Here is a 22,071-nt window from a genome sequence, read left to right as displayed (position 1 = left end):
GTTACCTTTAAAATCATTTTGAGGTTGTGTATGCATGTCTGTTCACCAATGAAAATGAATTATCTTGTGAAGTTTTTGTTCAATAAATGAAGTATAATAGCATAGAATTCTCTAATTTTGTCCTTTTAAACGTCTTTAAAACTTTTATTCTAATTCTCGGAAAAAAACCTTGTATTATATTTTCAAGACGTTGAACAAATTCAAAAAATCCATCCGGATTACGAAGCGGACATCTGTCAAATTGTCTCCCAATCATCCGGATTACGAAGCGGGCACTGTATATCTTACTTGACAAGTGCCTTTTGTTTACTTATTCAAATTTGAGAAATTCACTGAACAGCATTTTTGAGAAAAATGAGTTTGAATTTTGAAATGTTAATTAGAACTGAGATATAGGTCGGTCAATTTTCGAACTTTGACCCATTATGAGTTATTTAAACACTAAACCTACCGAGCGTTTGTGATCGTTGTTGGAAATTAGTCCATGTTTTCAGCATGGACATGTGTTTTAGAATTACGTCAAATGTCACTTCGCAAGAGAGGGGAAAAAGGGAAATTTTTATCCAGCGGCAACTTGGATAAAGTTCATTCTGAAGAAAAAGGCGTCTAGGGTGGAATCACCAGTTCTCGCCAGTACCCCACTTCTCGCCACTTACATTGAAATCGCTATTTTTCGCAATTTATGAAATAAATGAGTCGCAATTTTTTTGTATTGTTTCTGCTTCTACGCATAGAATCGAAAAATAATAATTATTCGTTTTGGATTCACGATTTTGATCACTTTTTAGAGCAATATTTTAAGCAAATGCATCGTCCATCATCTCTTACCAAATGTACTAAGTGTCGTCAAATTTTCATCAGGCCAAAAATACCTATTTGGATATATAATTTGTCTATTGAATATTTAATTGCACTTGTGGAATACATAAAATTTGTATTTAGTCAATTAATATTTCATTTTATATTATTTTTGTATAAAAATGAGGCATGGCGAGAAGTGGTAATATTCTGGAATTGATTTTACCACCTGTCGCCATATCTTTTCAATCGGCGACGCTAACTTCACTTCGTACATTCTCAGTTGTCAAATCTGCATTGTTTACTTTCTGCAAAAGCCCCATAATTTGATTTCTCAAATAAAAGTGAAGAAAAATCATTTAAAAAGAGAGTAATAATAAAGTGATCACAAGGAAAGAGAAATGGTGAATGTATTCTTTTCATAGCATTGCCTAAAATAACCGAGTGTGGTTCTTTTCAAGTGGGTGGCGAGAAGTGGTTACAAATTTTACAAAACTGGCGAAAAGTGGTAAAAATTGGCGACGAAATCACGTATCTAGAGTATCGAGTAACGATCACGTATCTACGTGATCGTTATCACGTATCTAGAGCCAATACATCTAAGTAACTTTGTGTCAAATTTGACTTATCTTGTAACAAGGATTCAAAAGTTATGATTAAATGAATTTAATTTTTTCCTAAACATGGCGATAGCCGGTTATTCCACCCTATTGGAAGCCATCATATAGGAAAGATTTTGTCTGAAGTTTTGCGCAATAAATCAGTTAAATTCATTGTAAACCTTTTGCAAGATTAATTTTAAAAGAGTTGTAAAGTTCAATTAAGTGTTGTTTAGAAGAATAGTAATTAAAGATTCCGTGAATAGAAATCATCCAGCGTTTTATTTGGAAAGGGAGCTTCTTTTTAAAGGAGTCAACGTGGCACAAAGGAATCCGGTCAATCGATCCGAATTAATCATTTTGTGTCTCTTCAACAGGTATTGCTGGAAGTAAGTTGCAGTAATAGGTCAGGAAATAAAGCAGGCTATCATCTGGTGAAAGACAATGACCCAGATGAGACCATCCCAAACAGACTCATTGGGCATTCCCACGTCAAAAAATACCACGTCCTGATACGTCTTCTTGGGCAAACATTCGGCCATTGGATACCAACCAACTTTGTTGAAGACTACGCCAATAATGTAGCCTTTGTAGCACTAGTGAAAACTTGCCGGTCGAAAGAGATCTCTAGCATGCTGTGTAAGCGAACATTTTACGTACAGATGAGCCGTAATCCGCGGCTGTCCAGGAGATGGGCTTAGAGGAGTTTTGAGTACCTCTCGGGAAGACTTCCGTCATGATATTGGTGAATATTAGACTCGCCCACCCAAGAAACAATTTTTTCTCAATATAATCTTGTAGAATTCCCCAAGTAAGACGTTATAGAACCAAAAATCTTCTTATTTGCTTATAACGCTCTTGGTTCCATCACTAAGATTACTATAAGTAAAGTGGCGCACTCTTAAGGATCTTAAGAGCTTCTATAGGTATTTCAACAGAAAATTCTCACTTTAAGTCTTTTAAAAGTGCACTAAAAGACTTGTTTAATATTTGGTTCTATAAGGTAGCTATTTTGCTTCTTGGGCAGTACTTGAGTAGGGATCTGGCTGCCCGTAATACAGATGCATCTATTAACGGAGCAGTCCAGAACATTGGTATTGTCTGTTTGATGTCTGATTGAACGTAAATAGTAGTATCATGTTCTTGACATCGTGCATCTCATCCTCATCCACCATCGGACTATTCCAAGGCATGATCCTATTGGGGGATTCTGACCCATCATGAGGGGATGGTGACTTCACAACAACATTCTGAATCCGCGAGACACGACTGGTGAAGCCTTCAGGCATTTGGGCAGAGAAAATTGGAACTGGAGATGTTCATTAGGATGGCAAATGCTTCTGTCTGGATGAGGGAAGTTAAACTCCCTGGACCTACAGCAAATTGCTGAGAGGGTGAGAAAAAATCGAATTTTCTTGAGTGCTTCCCGGATGTCAAAAGTGCGCACACTTGCAGATCCTCCGGAAGGTGTTTCTGAAGTGGTTCTGAAGCTAGAGCTCTCCCCCTAGGCTGTGTGCATCTCACTGTACCCATTAAGGGCAAAAATACAAAGAGGACAGATAATTTACTGTCCACGTTGAGAAATTTCTGGTCCAGGATCGTGTGAATTGTTGATATTTCCACTTCCTCAATATATTCTTGATAATTTTCATCATTCGGGTACATATCATCATGGGCCGATGTTCTTCAAACAGCCGGGCAAATTTATGGAGGAAGTGACCTTCATCTCTGTTTACTTGCCAATCATAGGAATCATTCTTGCTGCTTTCTTCATCAGATGGTTCCTCAGTTATCATTTTATCTATTTCCTCACTCATCAATAATCTTCAGGTATAATTGGTTAAAACTGCACAAATTGAATTTTTTCACGCAAAAATGAAAATAAACACAACACGCGCGATTGAGGTTATGTCACTTTCGCGCGTAATATGACATCACATTTTTTTCAGTGTACCTCCCGCCCTTAGAATGACATTTTGACTTTTATTCAAATTCGACGAATAAAATATCGGAAAATTTTCCCTTTTTCCAACAGTAGCGCCACGTCACGGAATTACCAAACATTATTTTTTGTGTAGTGAAAAAGTTGAAAGAAAAGTGATTTTAGTCTCAGTTCTCTGATATTTTGTGCGAGATTTTCCACTCAAATTATCGCCATGAAATTGTTGAAAATATCCGAAAATGGGTTCAATAGCATCCATGCTTCAGTGGCAGTGTACAAATTGTAATTTAATCAATCCCACGGAGAATGTAAAGTGTCTGAATTGTGAGAATGTCAGAATCTTATTTGAAAACCACAAATCATCTGGAATTAATAATGATGGGTAAATTTTGATAGAGAAATTATCTTCGCTGTTGTGTGCAATAATAATCCTCCAAAAAGTGTCCACCAAAACTACCAAATTTGGATGGGCAGTGTGCGTAGGAAGTAGGCCAGAAAAACAGGGAAAATTTTCACAGTCCTTCTGTGCAAAAGCAAAAAAAAAAAGTTCTCTCTCTCTCGGAAAAAGGGGTTTTGTCTGGTGGAAAGTTTGCGCTTTGACAGCTGGCTGGTAAATTTTCATCTACAAAAATCGTTGTTTTTAGTTTGATAATTCATGGGATATCATTAAAAATTCATCACTATCGCCTCCACCACAACGATTACCAGGACTCTGATGAAAGACCTGCTTTAATCTGTCCAGGGAGCATTCAATTACACCCTCAAAATATCTCTGACTTTCACCTTTTCACTCCTTTTTCTCAATTTTCTTCTTTCCTTGTGTCCTCTATCTACTCTCATTGTACACTTCTGGCATTAAGTTTTGCAACCAAAGGCATTCTACAGATTCAAGTCTGACTTCTTAAGAAATCAATTTTATGCAAGGATGAACAATAATAATTATGCGGCAGTTATTCGGACAATTATCAGCTGATTTCTAATTAACTTGCTTTATCTAAAAGTCTCTAAGAAAGACAACAATCTGGCAAGCTATTTACTAAAAATACAATTCATTTTATTTAAAAATTAGTTAAAAAATGATTTACAAAACATTTTCACTCTTTTCACTAGGCCTGAAAACCCTGAAAACATAGAAGGCTATTCCTAAATGTTATAAAATGAATTGAACTTGAAAGGTTCATAATCCTATAAATTGAAGTGTTTCAATTAGGAAACTTTTTAAAATTTAAATGTCTTATGCCCTAGACACACTTACGACTTAAGCCGAGAGACGACTTAGTAGAAAATGATGGAAATGCACTTTAACCATTATTTCTAATCCTAATTACTCTAAGCCGTCTCTCGACTAATCCTCATGTCTGTCAAGGCCCTTACGTGTGGTGCAACACTTTGATAAAGAATTATTTGGTCGATTAAGAATTTTTGTCTATAATTATGGGCAGAAAATGTAAAAAATATAAATGTTTTAGACATATATTTTTTTTCAAGATAAAAACGGTCAAAACTTCGAAATCATTGGTACCGCCATGAAACTGCACAAATGTCCACCAAACTTTTTAAAGGCTTGAACATACGGAAAGTAAAAATTGCAAACTCCAAATATTCCGCGGGAGATAGTCAATGATAAATTTCTTGATCAGTAAATTACTTATCACTTTGATGTATCTAAATCTGCTTAACAAATTCATTCAGAAAATCTAAGAACTTCTCACAGTTTTCCAATAAAAAAAAATCCAAAGTTGGAAGTTGGAATGATAAGTTTTCGATACTATCGATCGATCGATCGTATCGATAAGTAGCTCGGTCTGATTCCCCAAATTTTGAGCTGATCCCTGAATGTATTGACACCAATCCTCATTTTTCGAGCTGATCACTAAACCAATACCTGTGTCTATTTTAGGCTTTATGGCCTCTATACACTAAAGCAATTTATGTCCATATTGAAGCAATTCCCTACGCTTGTGTAGGATCAAGCCCCTGGCAAGTTGCCTGAACTTTCAAGCCACTTTCTCATACTTCGATTTAAATTTATATGGGATTTTTTTTGCACTCTCGAACGTTACGCTAAATATCTAAAAGTGAGAAGTTTTTTCGCATTATAAGATACCTTACCGTATGGAGGGATAAATGTACTAAATTTTTGTTTAAATACATTTTTACCAGGGGCTTGTATAGGATAAACTCTTCAATATGGACATAAATTTCTCTAGTGTGTAGAGCCCATAAGACACTGACCGATTTTGAAACATTATTATGGACCATTTATTGTACTATTCTTAAAAGTATACGTAATTGTTGATAAAAAAAATTTAATAGCTACAAAAGGGTGGCAAAGCGTCTCAGGCTTTACGAAATGCTCAAACTCGTAACTTAAATGCTATATCTCAAACGTACTTTCGAATCATTTACGGGAAAGTACTCTCAGTTTGAACGTTCATACCTTCGAACAATATGAATTTTCTTTTATTTTTCCTAAGAGATTTACGCATTTTTATTAAATATTGGTTAGCTTATCATCAATTATTAAAAATTATGTGATAATTATAAATCTTTATGAAAAATAAAAGAAAATTCACATTATTCGAAGGCATGATGAGCGTTCGAAGGGAGAGTACTTTACACTACTTTTTACACTACTGTTTACTGGTTCTCAACCGATCTGAACAAATTCATGAATCACCAAAAAATATCTCCATAATAGTTTTAAGAGTAATAAAATTGATTTTAGGGCAAAAATTATTGATCGGTTCATTAACGATTCAAGCCGATTTATAAATTACTCGAAACATCGCCTAAAATAACTTAGAAGCAATATAATTCAATTTCGAATAAAAATTAGTTATCGGTTATGAACCGGTTCGTTTCCGAGGCAGAACCGATTGGAACCTGTTCAGTTTTATCGGACTTTTCCAAGACCTTTCCAAGGATCCTTATTTTACACGGAACTATCTTTCATCATAAATTACTTATCAGTTTTGAACCGATACATTACCGGCTCATAATCGATTGGAACAGATTCAGTGTTATCGGAATTTCCAAGACCTTTCCAACGAGCTCAAACATAATATCATTCGGTTGAGAAATACGCTCTGTAGAGTGTTTTTAACCTTTGACCTTGAATATCCGCTTATGGGTATGATTCAACAGTATTTTCGTATAAGGACGAAATGCCCGCGTGGATAATCTCTAAAACATATCCAAAAATGAAAGAAATCGCATAAACAATCCTTGGGTTCAAGATTTTAGCCATTATTGTTGTTGGTTTTTGATATTTTGACCATCATCGGTTTGAATGAATCGGTATATAATTTATGAAGCGGTTTAAGATGGTTTTCAGATATTGGCGATGGAAAATTCATCAATTGGGTTATTTCAATTTGATTTTCCAATTCACATATTTAATAATTTACTCATCATTAATCAATTATTAAGTCTGAATTCTTGATTAATTATGTTAGTACAATACGCTTCCAAGGACGAGTTTAGACGAGTATTTCAATTATTTGCCACTATAAATATTTAACAATTTTGTAAATTAATTTAACGTTTCATCAAAAATTGACGAAATATAATTTTTTACTTACAACACAAAGCAATAGTATATCAATTATTCTGAATAATTAATGCCTTTCCCGATCACTGACATTACGCTTTTTTTAAAAAAAAAAGTATTAGGGCAAACTGGGGTAGTTTCAAACACTGATTTTTTTTCTACACTGCTTGGACTTAAGTTGACAATTTCTTCGATGAACAAGGATGCCTGTAGAATCTCTCTGAAACTTAATATCTAATTTAAAAAAAAAACTTAGTTTTTACAATTACCCCATGTTTATTGCTACCCTAGTTTCCTTTACAATTCAAGATCATTTTTATATTACGACATCAGATTGAGCAGTAGGGTAAATGTCCTAATTCAAAACCATTTCCAGATGCTTTAACTTTGACAGAAGATTCAACACATTAAGTTCATATTTTTTCTCAAGAGAATTACATAAATTTGCTCCTTGACTCTTCTAGAATGTTACTGTTTAGTGAAAATTCTTTAAATATATTTTGAAAAGTTCTTAAATACAAGAAAAATACGCGAGCGTAAAATGCTGCTATTGGAAACATATTAATCCAAATGGAGACAAGGGAAAGTTTCTAATTGGAGACAAACAGTGTAAGTGAAACCGCGACGAAAGACTTCCAAAAAATCTTTTTGAGTTGCTGCTGAGTGCAGGATTTGTCAGGAAATCTCACCAGGAATATCTTTTCACCTTTCCCATCTAAAACAATAAGAAAATCTCTCCAAAAAAAATCATATTTCCGGGGTTTCCAATTCAAGCATTTGCAGACACTTCAGAAAACCCTTTTTGTTCACGAAATAGGTAATTATTTCATTTGAAAACTTCACGTATCGTTAACAAATAAAGATTAGCACTTAATTTAACTAAAATTAGCCAGAAATATGACATAAATGTTAAACAAAACGAATAAACAACAGTCAACTCATTGTGTTATTCATTGGAAAACATGGTCGATCGATGAAAAATTCGATGGTGAAAAGGTACACTTTTAATTTTTCTAAGAAATTAACAAATTAAAATTTGTGAATATGAATGAATTTTCGCATTATTTGGAGCAAAATTAACTAAATAATGAAACTGTGGTATAGAAAATATATGAATATAATAATGTAGTACTGTATTTATAATGAAAACAATGACGTTTCCATTTGGAGTAGCGAAAAATTTCCATTTGGAGCAGGTTTTGAATTAGCTTAATTTACCCTAGGAGCAGTAGATTGGTAAAAATGGTCAACAATGACCCTTTTTAGATTAGAAGAATGTTATAAAATCAAAATTCATTCAAAACTTTTGCATATCTATCTCACTCTGTCGCAATCTTCTTCTTCATCTGTTTAACATCCAACAAATTCAATTAAATTCAATCAAATTGTAAGTGCGAAAGAGTGGGATAGAAATTGAGAACTTGAAAAAATTAGGGATGTGAGTTTTGGTGTCATGAAATTTTCCTGATTTTAAAGGTATGCTGAATCCATAATGACTTGACTATGACACGCCTTTGTGATTAGGAAAATTTCATAAAACGAAATTCACATACATTTATTCCTCAAATGTTTTGCATTTATGCCAATTTAGTTTCATTTTCTTTTGAACGTTACAACAAATTAAATTTACTTCAATCCAATTTTGAGTGCAAAGGAAACGGATAGACATATGCAAATCCTTTGAGAAATCGTCGGTTGCGTCTACCTCTGTCGTATCTGCATTTCTTTTGTGTCAGCATTTCACGCAAGAGGGGACGTCCGTATTGTAGCTTGCACCAAATACAGATACAAAACAAATGCAGATACGACAGAGGTAGACGCAACCGACGAAATAAAGAGACGTGAATTTTGATTTCATGAAATTTTTCTGATCTAAAGAAAGTATATCGGAGGTATTAAAATCAATTTCTAATTATTATGGCTCCGGCACACCTTTTATCAGGAAAATTTCATAAAGTCAAAATTCACATCCTTTTCTTTCTTAAAAGTTTTGTATATGTCTCTCCTACTCTTTCGCACTCTTTTCTTTTGCACATCACACCAAATTAAATTCAGTTCAGTTCAATTTTGAGTTCCAAAGAGTGGGATAGACTTATGCAAATCTTTTGAGAAAGAAAGGGACGCGAATTTTGATTTTATGAAATTATACCGAACTAAAAGGTGTGCCGATGGCATTAAGAGAAAAAATTGGATAGACAGAAACTTAAGAAAGAGATCAAGTATTCTAGTAATCATAATGTAATATTTTTGAATGCTAAAGCCTGACTTATAGTATTACGTCCGACTTTTAATGTGTCCGACTTTAATTTATTGACGGTGAAATATTGTTGACAAAGGAAAAATTAATTTATGAACTCCCTCGATATCTAAGATACTTCAGATTATTCTAAGACTATTTTTCTGCCAAGAACATTAAAACTGGATTTTTACTCAGATACGGTAACTGTACCAAATTTCGGCATACAGTAGACTCTCGCTAATTCGGCTTTTTTGAAATCGGGCTTCTTTTTAACCCTTTAAGGACGAGAAGGTCAAAAATCGGGGTCGGAAAAAATCGCTTTTTTCTGACTTTTTAGAGCAAAACATACCCTTAGACGGCCGTAGGAATAATTTCATTTTTGGGTCATCGGTGACCCAATCGTCCTTAAAGGGTTAATTCGGGCATCAGTTAAATTTTAAAAAGTTTGTTGACATTTTTCAAGTTTGATTATGATTATCAAATGAAGCAAATAAGCTGAAATTTGCCATGGTTTGACTTAGTTTTGATGTGATTTTGCATTATTAAGGGATTTTTATGATATTTACAATTAAATTGAGTACGTAAACTCGATATGTTTATGCAGATGAATAAAAAATCGTTGCATTTCAAAAAGTTTGTCGCCTGAATTTCTCTCTAATTCGGGTGAGATTTTGTTTCCAAATGCCCGAATTTGAGAGGGTCTACTTTAGTTGCATGCAAGCGTCAAATTCTCAAGTTTGAAATGTAATATTTTTAATACAAATTAATTTTTGTTGTTACTTCTTTTCAAGGAGTGTTGCTTAAAATATTACAGACAGTTTATCGTCTTTGTTTTCTCCTAAAATCATTCTTAATACATTTGAAAATGAATAAAAATATGGGCATAGCTTTGTGTAATATTTCGGACACCTTGATTTTCATAGTTCCTTGCCCTTCTGGAATTCTTTCAAAGTCTTTTTCACATCATCTCTACTAGAGTATGTAAAAACTAAAAAATCATGGAAATTTGAGGAACAAAAATGTGGACGAAATTACAAACAGGCCGAAATTTGGTACAGTTCCCTTATAAATATCCGTAATTCTTTTTTAATAACACCTATTGTGTTATCATTAGATTTTTTTTTTTAACTTTTGGAGGCTGCTGGAATTAACCACAATTTTCCCAAATGTGTAGTTGCAAACTTATTGCCAGTTAGTGTGAATTGGGTAAAATTCTCAATATGGGTGACAAAAAAAAAGAAATTGCTAGATATTATTAAGTAGAGAGAAAAAGAGGGAAATGAGGTGTTTGTGTGATGACTGAGTAAGAAATCCCTTTTGCAGTGGTGATTCGCGTAGAGTGTATAAGATTATAAGGCACTACGAAGAGATCTACTTCAAGGAGTTGATCAATCAATATTTTGGGGCTCAGCAGGAGATACTCAAAGTTAAACTGCCAAGATCTCCTAGTACCCCAAGTTTAACACGAACATGGAACTGCCAGACGTGCTCAAGTGTCAACAGGAATTCCGTCACCTGGCATTGTCTCAATTGTGAGACTGTCAGCTACTTGGCACCCATCTACACTGAAACACTCAAGAGAAATTTGGGCCGGGATGCCACGAAAGCTGCTACGTCCGGAGACACCACCACGAGAGTCTTTCACTGTTTCCGGACACGCGGCCTAAGTATGGATTCGGGTGATTATCATATTAGACGGTGTGCATCATGCCTTCTCAATGCATCGTCATTTTTGCTGGAGAAGAAGTATCATTTGTGCTCTCATCAGAAGCAAGAGCACAATTTGGCCGTGCCACCGAATCGGATCAATCGATCCACTTGTGCAGCTCTCGTGGGGAAGCAGCAGCGTTCATTGGATGAATCAGGCAGGGAGACACCGTACTATTCCAATCAGAAGATTAACAAGTCCCTGTCCAACATTTCGGATCCACTCTTCGACAGTCACTGTGGACGATCGAATGTTTCGGACGCTTCCGCTTCAGGTATAGAGAAGTGATTGTCCGATTACCTTTTCTCCCCTTCTCTCTCTCTTCTTCCTCCCAATTTTTACTGTGTCACTAAATTTCTGTTGATTTCCTCCCTTATTTCCGCCACAATCTTCCGTGATTCTGTCCAGTTATTCTCTACTACAGTGTCGTTTGCCTTCAAAGAAGAAGAAGAAAAAAAAGTACACACCAATTGGTCTTTTTAGGGGGATTTTGCTTTTCATTGTTTCGTTTTCATTCCCGTTTGCTAAATAAATTTTTTTTGTTTTATTTTACTTTTTACACGAAATCCCAAAGTGCAGTGATTATTGATTGGCAGTCAAAGTACAGAATTATTCCCTGAAGCACGTCCAGTTGAGAAGTGTCGCGTTTGTCAAGCTGGAACTTCTCGATTGAGAAGCACTACACAAGTTGTCTTTCTTCTGATTTTGCTTCTCAGTGTCTTTTGAGGTTTGTTGATGGTATTAATTTTCTTATGCAAATTGCTAAATGTGTGTTCTCAAATTTCAGAGATTTTTTCCCTTGATTAGAAGAGGAAATATCTCTAAATAATGCTACTTATCTTTTAAGTGACCGTATAAAGATAAATATATAGTATATTCTAATTTACAGGGGTATAGATAGATCGTTTTGAGAAATTTTTCAAGAGACATTTAGAAAAGAAACAATTTGTTGTAGATCTCGTGTTCATGTGCAAACTGCAAGAGAAACTGTTTTTTTTCTTGAAAAAAAAAAAACATTTTGAAAAAAAAACAGTTCTTCATTGTTTAAAAATATTTTTTTTCTACAAAAGAGCGGAGTTGTGTCCCTGTTTCGTAAATCATTTTCGTTTCTATTCAAACAAAATCTTGAAGTTAAAAGTAAGCAAAAAGTGAAAAGTACAAAGCATTTACGTTGCATACATTGAGAAAATTAGGGTAGTAAAATTGACCATTCTCATTACAAAATTCTACTAGTTGGATGAGTTGGATTGTAAAGAAAAGTGTAAAAGTGTAAACAAATGAGATATTAGATTGGACATACCAAAATTACAGAATTATGCATACCCGCCTTAAGTATTTACTTTCCTAAAGATATTAGATTCTATTGGCCAGATTGTAAATTGGCCGAAACTACTATCCAATATTAGATTCAGATAGCCGGATGATAAATTTTATAGAGTTTTAGAGGGTACCGGTCAAAATACGATATTCTGGCCGCCAAAGTCCAAAATCCAGAAAAGCCAAAATCGCAAACACCAAAATCCAAAAAGCCAAAATCCCGAATGCGGAAAAATCCTAATAAGCCAAACTCCAAAACACCAAAATTCTGAATGCTAAAACCCCGAAAAAGCCAAAATTCCAAACACCAAAATTCTGAATCCAAAAATTCCGAAATATTCAAAATCTCAAATACCAAAATCCTAAAAGCCAAAATCGCAAACACCAAAATCCAAAACGCCAAATGGCCAAAATCCCGAATGCGGAAAAATCCTAAAAAGCCAAACTCGTGAACACCAAAATTCTGAATGCTTAAACCTCGAAAAAGCTAAAATCCCGAACACCAAAATTCTGAATCCAGAAATCCCGGAATAGCCAAAATCGTAAATACCAAAATCCCAAAAGCCAAAATCGCAAACACCAAAATCCAAAACGCCAAATAGCCAAAATCCCGAATGCGGAACAATCCTAAAAAGCCAAACTCCTGAACACCGAAATTCTGAATGCTAAAACCCCGAATGTGATAAAATTCGTAAAAGCCAAAATCCCAAACACCAAAATCCTGAATGCTAAAATCCGGAGAAAGTCAAAATCTCAAAAGCTAAAATTGCAAACACCTAAATCCCAAAAGCCAAAACGCTGAATAAAGCAAAATTACGAATGCAATAAAATCCGAAAAAGCCAAAATCTCGAACGCCAAAATCCTGAATGCTCCCATCCCGAAATAGCCAAAAATCCAGGGGCCCATCAAGCCTAATAAAAAGTGAAGCTATTTTTCACTTTTCACTTTTTCACAACGATATGAAATTTTTAGATAGCTTTTAGTGCACGATTTCAAAATATATCGGACTGATAAGTCAATTATCTTTAGGATTAAACTTACCATTAGTCTTCAGTGCCTCTATGCAAAAACGTATGGAAAAATGAAATGTCGAGAGGCCCCTGCAAAAACCCAAGAGCCAAAACGGCGAATAACCAAAGACCCGAATGTGCTAAAGTACTGAAAAGCTAAAACTTCCTTGCAAAGGCAAAGGAAAATTTTGTATGTTTCTGGAAATTATTTCACACATTATCCTCCGTATAATTTCGTAACTTTCAGAATTTTGTCATTCAGAATATTGGCTTTTCTCGATCATTTATTTTTTATAATTAAATTTGGACCACAGGTTGGTTATCTTACGTCCTTTCATCGTTGTTATTATCTGAATTCCAACCCATTGTGATGTGTGAAAAAAATCTAATTAAAATAATTCCGACTGCCTCGAGATTTAATCCCGCAAATAATCAGAGAAAATATTCCAAGTTATTATGGATAAACTATACGTTTTTTAGTGTCATTTATTAAGACATTCCAGTTAAAATTAGATTTTAACAAGAGTTTAACAAGATCCTTGGTAGATATGGTTCTAACAAGATATGTTAAGGCTGAAATTTATGAAATTGACCACTTCCATTTTATAATTTTTCATAATATTATTATAACGAATAATGGAATTTTTATAATTATCAAAATTATTTTTCTTCGGTAACACTCAGTAATAATAAAAGTTTAATTTTGAAATTTTTGCAATCTTTCTGGTAGATAAATTAAATCTTTTGGAAATATTATAGGCGCTTTCACTTTTACTAGCGTAGCACTTACGAGAACTTAAAGAGGCAGTTAATGAGGTTTTGGATGGGGATAACACACATGAAAAGTAGGCGTAACTTTGAGGGGGCGTGGCCTAAAAAATATTACTTTAGTCAACACTTCCGGAACTTTTCAAGTCTTTTGCTTAGTATTTTTCACAGAGAAAAACTTCGAAATTAAATATTAATTACATTTCTATTTGAAATACAAATGATACAATTAGCAGATAATATTTCTTGAAAAGGTGTGACACTAATGCCCTAGACACACTTACGACTTAGGCCGAGAGACGGCTTAATGTAATTCTAATCAAAATAATGATTTGCCAAAATTCCCATCAGTTTTCCACTAACTAAGCCGTTTAATGGGTAATGGGTAATGTTTATTTTACCCTGCAGTATTGATCTGAAATCGGTGTAAATATTATGCTTTTTAGGTGTATTAGGGGTTAAAGTTACCCTTTTTCATGTTAATGTTACCCTTTAAAAGGTGTAAAATTAACATTAAAAAATGTTGATATATTTTTACACCTAAAAAGTGTTTAAGTTATGAGTAAAAAAGGTTAATCGCACACCCATTTTTCTTCTCAGTGAAGGCCTAGTTCCTTCATGGAATGTTATGCCAGCATTAATATTATTATTATTATTAGAATGATTAGATTACATTTTCATCAGTTTCGCACTAATCTGTCTCTTGGCTTAAGCTGAGAAATGGCTTAGTTAGTGGGAAACTGATGGAAATTTAGTCACATTATTATTTTGATTATAATTACGTTAAGCTGCTTCTTAAGCTATCTCTATGCTTAAATTGTAAGTGTGTGAAGGGTATAAGTGAGCTTAATGATACAGGGGTTCCCGAACTGAATTCCAACCACGATACAAAAAAAATATATAGAAATGCAATTCTAATCAGTCTCTAAACAAGTCTAATTTTTAAATAAATTCTCATCCGACAAATGATTTAAAACAAATTCAAGTGAAACTAATTTGATAAAATTTTTAGAATGTTCCAATTGGGTTTGATGTGAAAAGGCGACCTCAATGCAATTTATCTTGCAAGTATTTAATCAAAACGGGTTATAAGTATTTGAAAGCATTTCTCATTCTGCAAAATTTGTCCCTAAATTAAATCTTTGAAAAAAATTATGGTTTTGTATGTAAGTATAACAATGTTCAACAATTTTTTACTCGTTCTTTTAACTGGTATTATTTGTATTTATTGTTCCCAGCACCTCCATTATCAAATATTTTCAGTTCAGACACTCTTGTTCCATAACAAATTGTGTGCTGAAAATCTCCCGTCACGACCTATTCTAAAATATATAAAAAATAATAGAGTTTAGTGTTTTGACCTCATACTGTGCTGAGATTGCTAAAATATTCATGAAAATGGACATTATTTTTCCTTAATTATTTAGGCACCACCATTGGTGTCATCACGCAAGATTATTTAGTAAAAAAAAAGAAATGTATAACAGAGGAAACATTCTACTGTTCGGTAATCAATAAGCTTTCTTGATTGTATCAAACCACTGTCTCTTTTCTCTTTAATAGCTCGCTCATTAGTGTTGTGGCATTAGTGATTGAGAAAGTTTATTTGGGGTGGAATGAAGTTGAACTCCCTTCAAGACAAGACATTACTAAATAACACCAGTTTTACGAAAATATATAGTTAAGTAAGATATTAATAAGAAGTGAGTTAAGAAGTTATTTTCAAGGGGATTATATTGTTTTTTTCTTATTTTCGTGATTTGTTATTTGTTTTCTAAAATGAAAAGAATTGCACTCGTATTACAATTTAAGGTGAAACTATTTGCAAGCCACGCCTACAAAATTACTGATGGGAGGTGCATAAATTGCAACCCGTTTAAAAATGTGATGCAGTGTATATTTAAAAAAGCTATAAATATTGGGTGAGACTCTTAACAATCTCCCCTACTATGATCGCAACAAAATCTCATGTCCTCCGATCGCCCCCAAACTTTGCAAGAATGTGTTTGGCCACTCCCTGATCACGAATATATATGTGGCTATTTTACGTTCCCGGCCGGCCGGCTGGCCGCCGCTCTTTGGAGCTTAATAGCTCCTAAACTAAAAGAGATATCGACTTGCGGTTTTCGGCAAAGATTATATATCGTGTGAAAATTGCAACTTGGTATATCGACCCCCACCCCTCCTTCCGCCATTTTACCCTCCCTTTTTTGTTTTCTCAAGAGCTCCGCCCCTATGACATCGATCAGGCTCAAATTTTAGTATGTTATAGCTGGGTCTTAGGGCTTTCCATCAATACCAAACTTAAGGTCTCCCAACCTCCCTGACCCGAGCTATAAGAGTCCAAAAACAATTTCTTAAAATGGCCATAACTCCGGTTATAATTGTCAGAATTTAAAAAGTGAGGGCATTTTGGAAAGCTCTCGTGAAATGGCACTTCCCATTCTAACATCGCAAGTTCGTAAAACCACCGCTAGGGGCTCTATTATTAAAAAGAAATTTTTTTTAAATTTTTTTGTTAAATAACTCAAAAATTCCTTTATGCATCGGGCTGAAATTTTAGTATGTTCTAGCCGCTGATTATACCTATCAAACAAAAAAATACTTAAGTCGATCAATAATCCCTGACCCGAGCTATAAGGGGTCAAAGTTCGAATATTGACCGGCCTCTATCTCCGGTTCGTCTCAGGTCATGAGGTTTACAAAAAATGGCGTAGGTTCGCTGTGGTTTTAATAGAACCGGAAATATGAGGGGCCAAAGTTCACGAAATTCAAAAAATAATATCTCCGGTTCTATTTGACCGATTTTGATGAGTGAGGGCGCACACGAAAGATCTCACAAAATGCTACAATTTTCTAAAACATTTGAACCTAGTGGGACTAACACCAGGGACGCCACAATCGAAAAACCAATTTCAATATCACATTACCTCAATTACAGTCGAGTTTCTCAAATTTGAACTCCTCAAATTTGAATGACGGTTGAGTTCAAAATGTAAAATTTGATGTTATGTGAAGAAAACCTTGCGTGGAGTCTGAATTAGAACTATTTTTCTCTGGTGCTTCCTCAATATTATCGTATTATATTAACTTCCGCAACCAATTCCATTTATTTCACAATAAATTACATTGATATATTCTCTAAAATTATCTTTGTTAAATTTGGGAAAGTGCATTTCACATGAATTCCGTTACATTTTTGAAAATATTGTTCAAATTTGAGGAGTAAGAAATGTCATCTATACCCCCCAAATGTTCAAATTTGAGGAACTCTACTGTATCTCGACTGTCGCTGAACCGATTTTGATGATTACTTCGACATAATTGTAGAGGAAATTTGTCTCTATATTTCGTCCATACATCATTTTCCGCTCAGACTACGCTATCACTCCTATTTTGCCGTTTAAGTGTGAAAAAATTGATTTTCCCATAATAACGCTTTGAAATCACTCAGATGCCAATTTGACTGCCTCTACTCCACCAAGACACTTAAAATAGGGTTTTAAATGGAAAGTCTCACAAAATACAACAATTCTTTGATATAGTTCAAGTTCACCAAATGAACACTTGGGGCGCTCTGTACAGTAAAAAAATGTGTAAAATTTTACTCCTATAATAGTGCAAAATCGACCATTTTAATTGTTTAATTTAAAAATGTTTAAAAAATGCACAATAGTTTGGTAATTTATTGTCACGTGATTGAAAATTACCACTATTATAGTTGAAAGATTTTCAACAATGTTGTTTAATTTGAAAATGTGTAAAATTTTAACACTATAATTAGTGTGAAATCGGATAAATTAATTATTTAATTGCGATTTGTGTAAAATTTCTCACTGTTATAATCATAAAAATTTTTCAATAATGTTTCGTGATTTAAAACTATTTGACAAATTCCTAAAATTACCACTATTATAGTATGATTACAGTTTTTCACATTATTATAGTGTAAAAAAATACACAACTTTATGGTATTTTTTGTCACATGATCAAAAATTAACACTATTATAGTTTGATCATAATTTTTAACACTATTATAGTGTGAAGCCTTGTGTATTTCAACCAAATTTGTTGAATTTTTAAACAAAAATTGTTGAATTTTTAAATAAAAGTTGTGTAAATATTTTTGAATTTCCAATTAAGACTTATACTTCAGTCGAGATGCTTTTTATTGGCCAAAAGTCATATAGAACATCAAGTATTTATATGCATAATAAGTATATCGTCAAAATCCGACCATCAGATGAACTCATTTCGCATTAGGGGGGATTCCCGAGTACAGGAAAAACCAATAAAAATGTCTAAAAAGGCAAAAAAATCAAAATCTTCGAAATGAAAAGAAAATTCAACAATAAACAGAATTCATCAATTTTTTGAATTTACACATAAAAATTCAACAATTTTTTATTTGTATAATTTAATAATTTGTATAATTTATAGAAATTTGTATAATTTTACGAATTTGATTCAATATAACTGAATGGCGTCCCTCAACTTCAGCTCTAAATCGAATTTGTGTACACTTCGAGTTAGCTCACATTAAGAATCTCACTTACATAAGCCGGTTAGGATTATCTGTCCCTTTCTGAATTCTGAGGATTCTGAGCAAATCTTTCTGGAATAAGGATAAGAGATCAACTTGTTTAAGTTAGACCCCTGTTTCACGAAAATATGAACGATAAATTTATTGTGATTTCTTTGACATTATGGCCTCTACACACTAAAGAAATTTATGTCTATATTAAAGCAAATTCCCTGCGCTTGTGTAGGGAAAACTCTTCAATATAGACATGCATTTCTCCAGTGTGTAGAGATCATTAAACAAATCGCGCAAGCAATCAAAAAAGAGTAAAATTATGAAGAAAAAAAACTGAAGAAGGCGTGACTAAAAGAAAGGGTGGGCGTGGTTTACTTACTTAGGGAATCAAGTTTTCATTCAATATAATTTTAAAAAATATATAGTCAAAAAATAAATTGATCATTTCCCATGAAACATTTGCAATTACTGAAAGATGATTAATTTTCTGTTTTCTCATTTTTTTATTTATTTATGTTAATGAAATGATACTCCTCCTCTTAAATAGAACATTTGTTACGATTTTTCTGGGAATGTTTTGTTTTGTTGTTGAGGTTTTCCTAGTGAGTCATACAGATGTTGACTCGAAGAATGACCTCCAAATTTTTAGTTACGATGAATTGAATGAAACAAAAAATAAGGGAAAACGGGGAAAACATTTCTATCTTATAAAAAAAAAGACCAATGTGTGTGTTTCTTTTTGTTTTCTATCAACGACACTGTTTTTTTTTTATTTACTTGAGGGATTTAATTTTTCCAATTTGTTTTTCGTGGGTAAATAAGAAATCTGTCCACCTCTATTTATTAGTGACACTTTCAACTTTGATTAAGAGAAATTTCTGTTAGATGTTTTGTAAGTAACAAATTGAAATTGTGTGTGATAGCGTCTGGATCAATGGGGAAAACACGGCTGTATTGCGATGTTTGTGGTGTTTGCAATAGGAATCAGTGCAGTTCCAGTGATACGAACTGCAGTACACGCTATATTGTGACGACAATCTCAAGGAGTGGCAGTGTTAGTCTCACAAATAGTCAGCCCATGGTGGCCTCAAATGGTGGTGGTGCCAAGGAGTGGATTGCGTCGGGGACTCCTGTGGTGTCGGGTCTCGATGACAATTACTACGAAGTACTGAGACAATCCAATGATACAAAGAGCAACAATAATCCACCGTATGAGAATCACAAAGTTGTAAAGGGGAGTCATATATATGAGAATCAGACTGTGGTGCTCAATCCTGACAATCGTGATGATCGTCCTGAGCCCGTCTATGCTGTGGTCAATAAGCACAATAAAGTACGCAATCGGGCCAATTCAACTGATCCTAAATATTCCTATATTGGTATAACGGATCCAGGACGTATTGCAAGCCAATTGGGATGCATCAAAAAGCCGCAAACTGAAACACTTTATGCCACAATACGCCACAATTCGCCACAGAATAACAATCCACAGAGATTAACAAATCTAATGGACAGTGGGAATGTCAAAGGTGCCCAAATAGCTACAACATCTTGTGTCAATCGACTGGAGATGCAGCCAGATGCCTCAACATCCAGCTTGGCATCAGGAGCTAGCGATGGTAGTGAAGTTTACAGCAAAGTGTGGAAAGGGCCGAGAAAAGTGTATGTCCAGCCGTTGTTGTTTCGTTGTTGATGCCTCTTGATTTTTCTTTTTCTTCTCTCATTTTTATTTGTATATTAACATCTCCTTCATTTATGTTTCTACCATATCCTGTGCATAGCATGGCTGAAAATGTAGTGTATTTTATGTATTTAGCGATAGGCGCTGATGATGCCCATTTATGCTGTTCTTCAAAAAAAAAACTCACTTTATTTCATTCTTGTCTATAAAATGAATGTGATTTCAAATCTATGTGCGATACATTTTATGAACTTACAACACCGACAGAGTTGAAAGGGTACTGGAAAAATCTTTAAAGATGAAGATAAAGATAAATATAATTGATATTGATATTTATTTCTCTCAAACAGATAGGGTCCGCCCCTCTTACATTGTTTGATAAAAAAGAAAAAAAGGGTGAAAAGAGCAAAACTACATTCTTATTACATAAAATGAAGAATGAGCAAAAGAGAAAAGAAAAAAAAGGAAAAGTACCAAAGAAAAAAAATAGCATAAATAGAGAAAGAAAAAAAAAAAAGAATAAGAATGTTCCTAACTCCCATCTGACACAGACTGATAAATAATTCTTGAAGCTTTTCTACAAAAATTTTATCACTTAAAAGCAGTTGAAGGACGTAATGAGTTGTAGAACCTTGGATGGTCTGATACTTCGTTGAAACAGGACTCAGAAGGACTCGAAATAATTGTGGTTCTCTTGAGTTTCTTCCGGAGTTCGTCAAAGGATTGTCTTCTTCTCAAACCAGAGGCTAAATTTACCCATACCGAGAGTTGAAAGCTTTGGAGAAAAATTTAGTCTTTGGTTTGAGCAGAAGACAATCCTCTGACGAACACCGGAAGAAACTGAAGAGAATACACAACTGCGTCAGATACAGTATTCGAATAATTCTGGTTCATTCAGTAATTACACTGTGCGACACGTTGTAGGGTGAAAGGAACACCTATTGACACATTAAAAACTCGTGTAAGGACCTATTGAGACCCAACTCTATAACATTTGGAATGCGAAGTTTGAACACTTATCCTTAGCGAAAAACATAGATTAATGAAAAACGCCACATTACTTACATTTTATTAGATACATTTAATAAATTTCAAGATTTTGACAAAAGTGTCGATAGGGATTCCCTGACGAAGAGGTGTTCATTTGACCCTAGGTGTCTTTGATGAGTGTGTCAAAACTTGTTAGAAGGTCATTTAAGGATCTCAAATCTGAAATCCTTTTGTCCGGGTCACATCTAGATTTTTTAAATATGCATTTTTAGTTTTTTGCTGTTTTCTAAAATTCATAAATTTATATCTCCGGTCCTAATTATCCGGTGGTAGTCACATAAAGCTAAAATTACGCGTAATTTCATTCTCTATAACTCTTGTAAAAATATCAAGAACCTACGATGAAAATAAGTATATTTTTTTAAAGATTTTTTGAAAAAGTGCACCCAAAATTGTGCACTTTTCTCTGTTTTTTTTTTCGATCTTCTAATAATTCTGCCACTTAAATAGAACATTTTATGCGCCACTTACTATGCCTAACTGTGTTATCACACTTGCACATTAAGATTTTAATATGATTCACATTAATTGTCGCTGGTGAGAGTCCAAATGTGTAATTTGTGTGTTTGAATCATTTTATATTCAAAATTTGATCTATTTGTTGATAAAAAGGTAGACTTGGCCCGCAAAATTTGATATAAATTGATTTATAGCATTAATGCGAAAAATTAATGCGATTTTCTCTTTAATTTTATAATGTGAAAAATATTTATGCTTTAGGTAAATTTAAACTTATTTTTGCAGGCCAAGTCCCCTTCTTTATCAATAAATAGAAAATCCCCAAATATTAAGTGACTCAAAGACACAAATAACATATTTGGACGCTCACAAGCGACAATTAATGTGAATAACATTAAAATTTTAATGT

The 22,071-nt window shown here is 33.8% G+C and overlaps 1 protein-coding gene across 1 annotated transcript in view; it reads left to right on the top strand.

The window, feature by feature from the left end:
• Nucleotides 1–3,459: 3,459 nt before the first annotated feature.
• Nucleotides 3,460–22,071, top strand: part of LOC129805933 (calpain-D) — a 42,230-nt gene continuing 23,618 nt past the window's right edge. The window contains exons 1-3 of the mRNA XM_055854212.1: nt 3,460–3,721; nt 10,455–11,113; nt 19,396–20,134. Coding sequence (XP_055710187.1) covers nt 3,579–3,721; nt 10,455–11,113; nt 19,396–20,134 — 1,541 coding nt within the window. The 5' untranslated portion in view covers nt 3,460–3,578. The remainder of the gene's footprint in view (nt 3,722–10,454; nt 11,114–19,395; nt 20,135–22,071) is intronic.

The sequence above is a fragment of the Phlebotomus papatasi genome, chromosome 3, assembly GCF_024763615.1.
Source record: "Phlebotomus papatasi isolate M1 chromosome 3, Ppap_2.1, whole genome shotgun sequence".
In the NCBI taxonomy this organism is placed as follows: Eukaryota; Metazoa; Arthropoda; class Insecta; order Diptera; family Psychodidae; genus Phlebotomus; species Phlebotomus papatasi.
The sequence above is the reverse complement of the archived record's forward strand: the minus strand, read 5'-3'. Positions and strand labels throughout refer to the sequence as shown.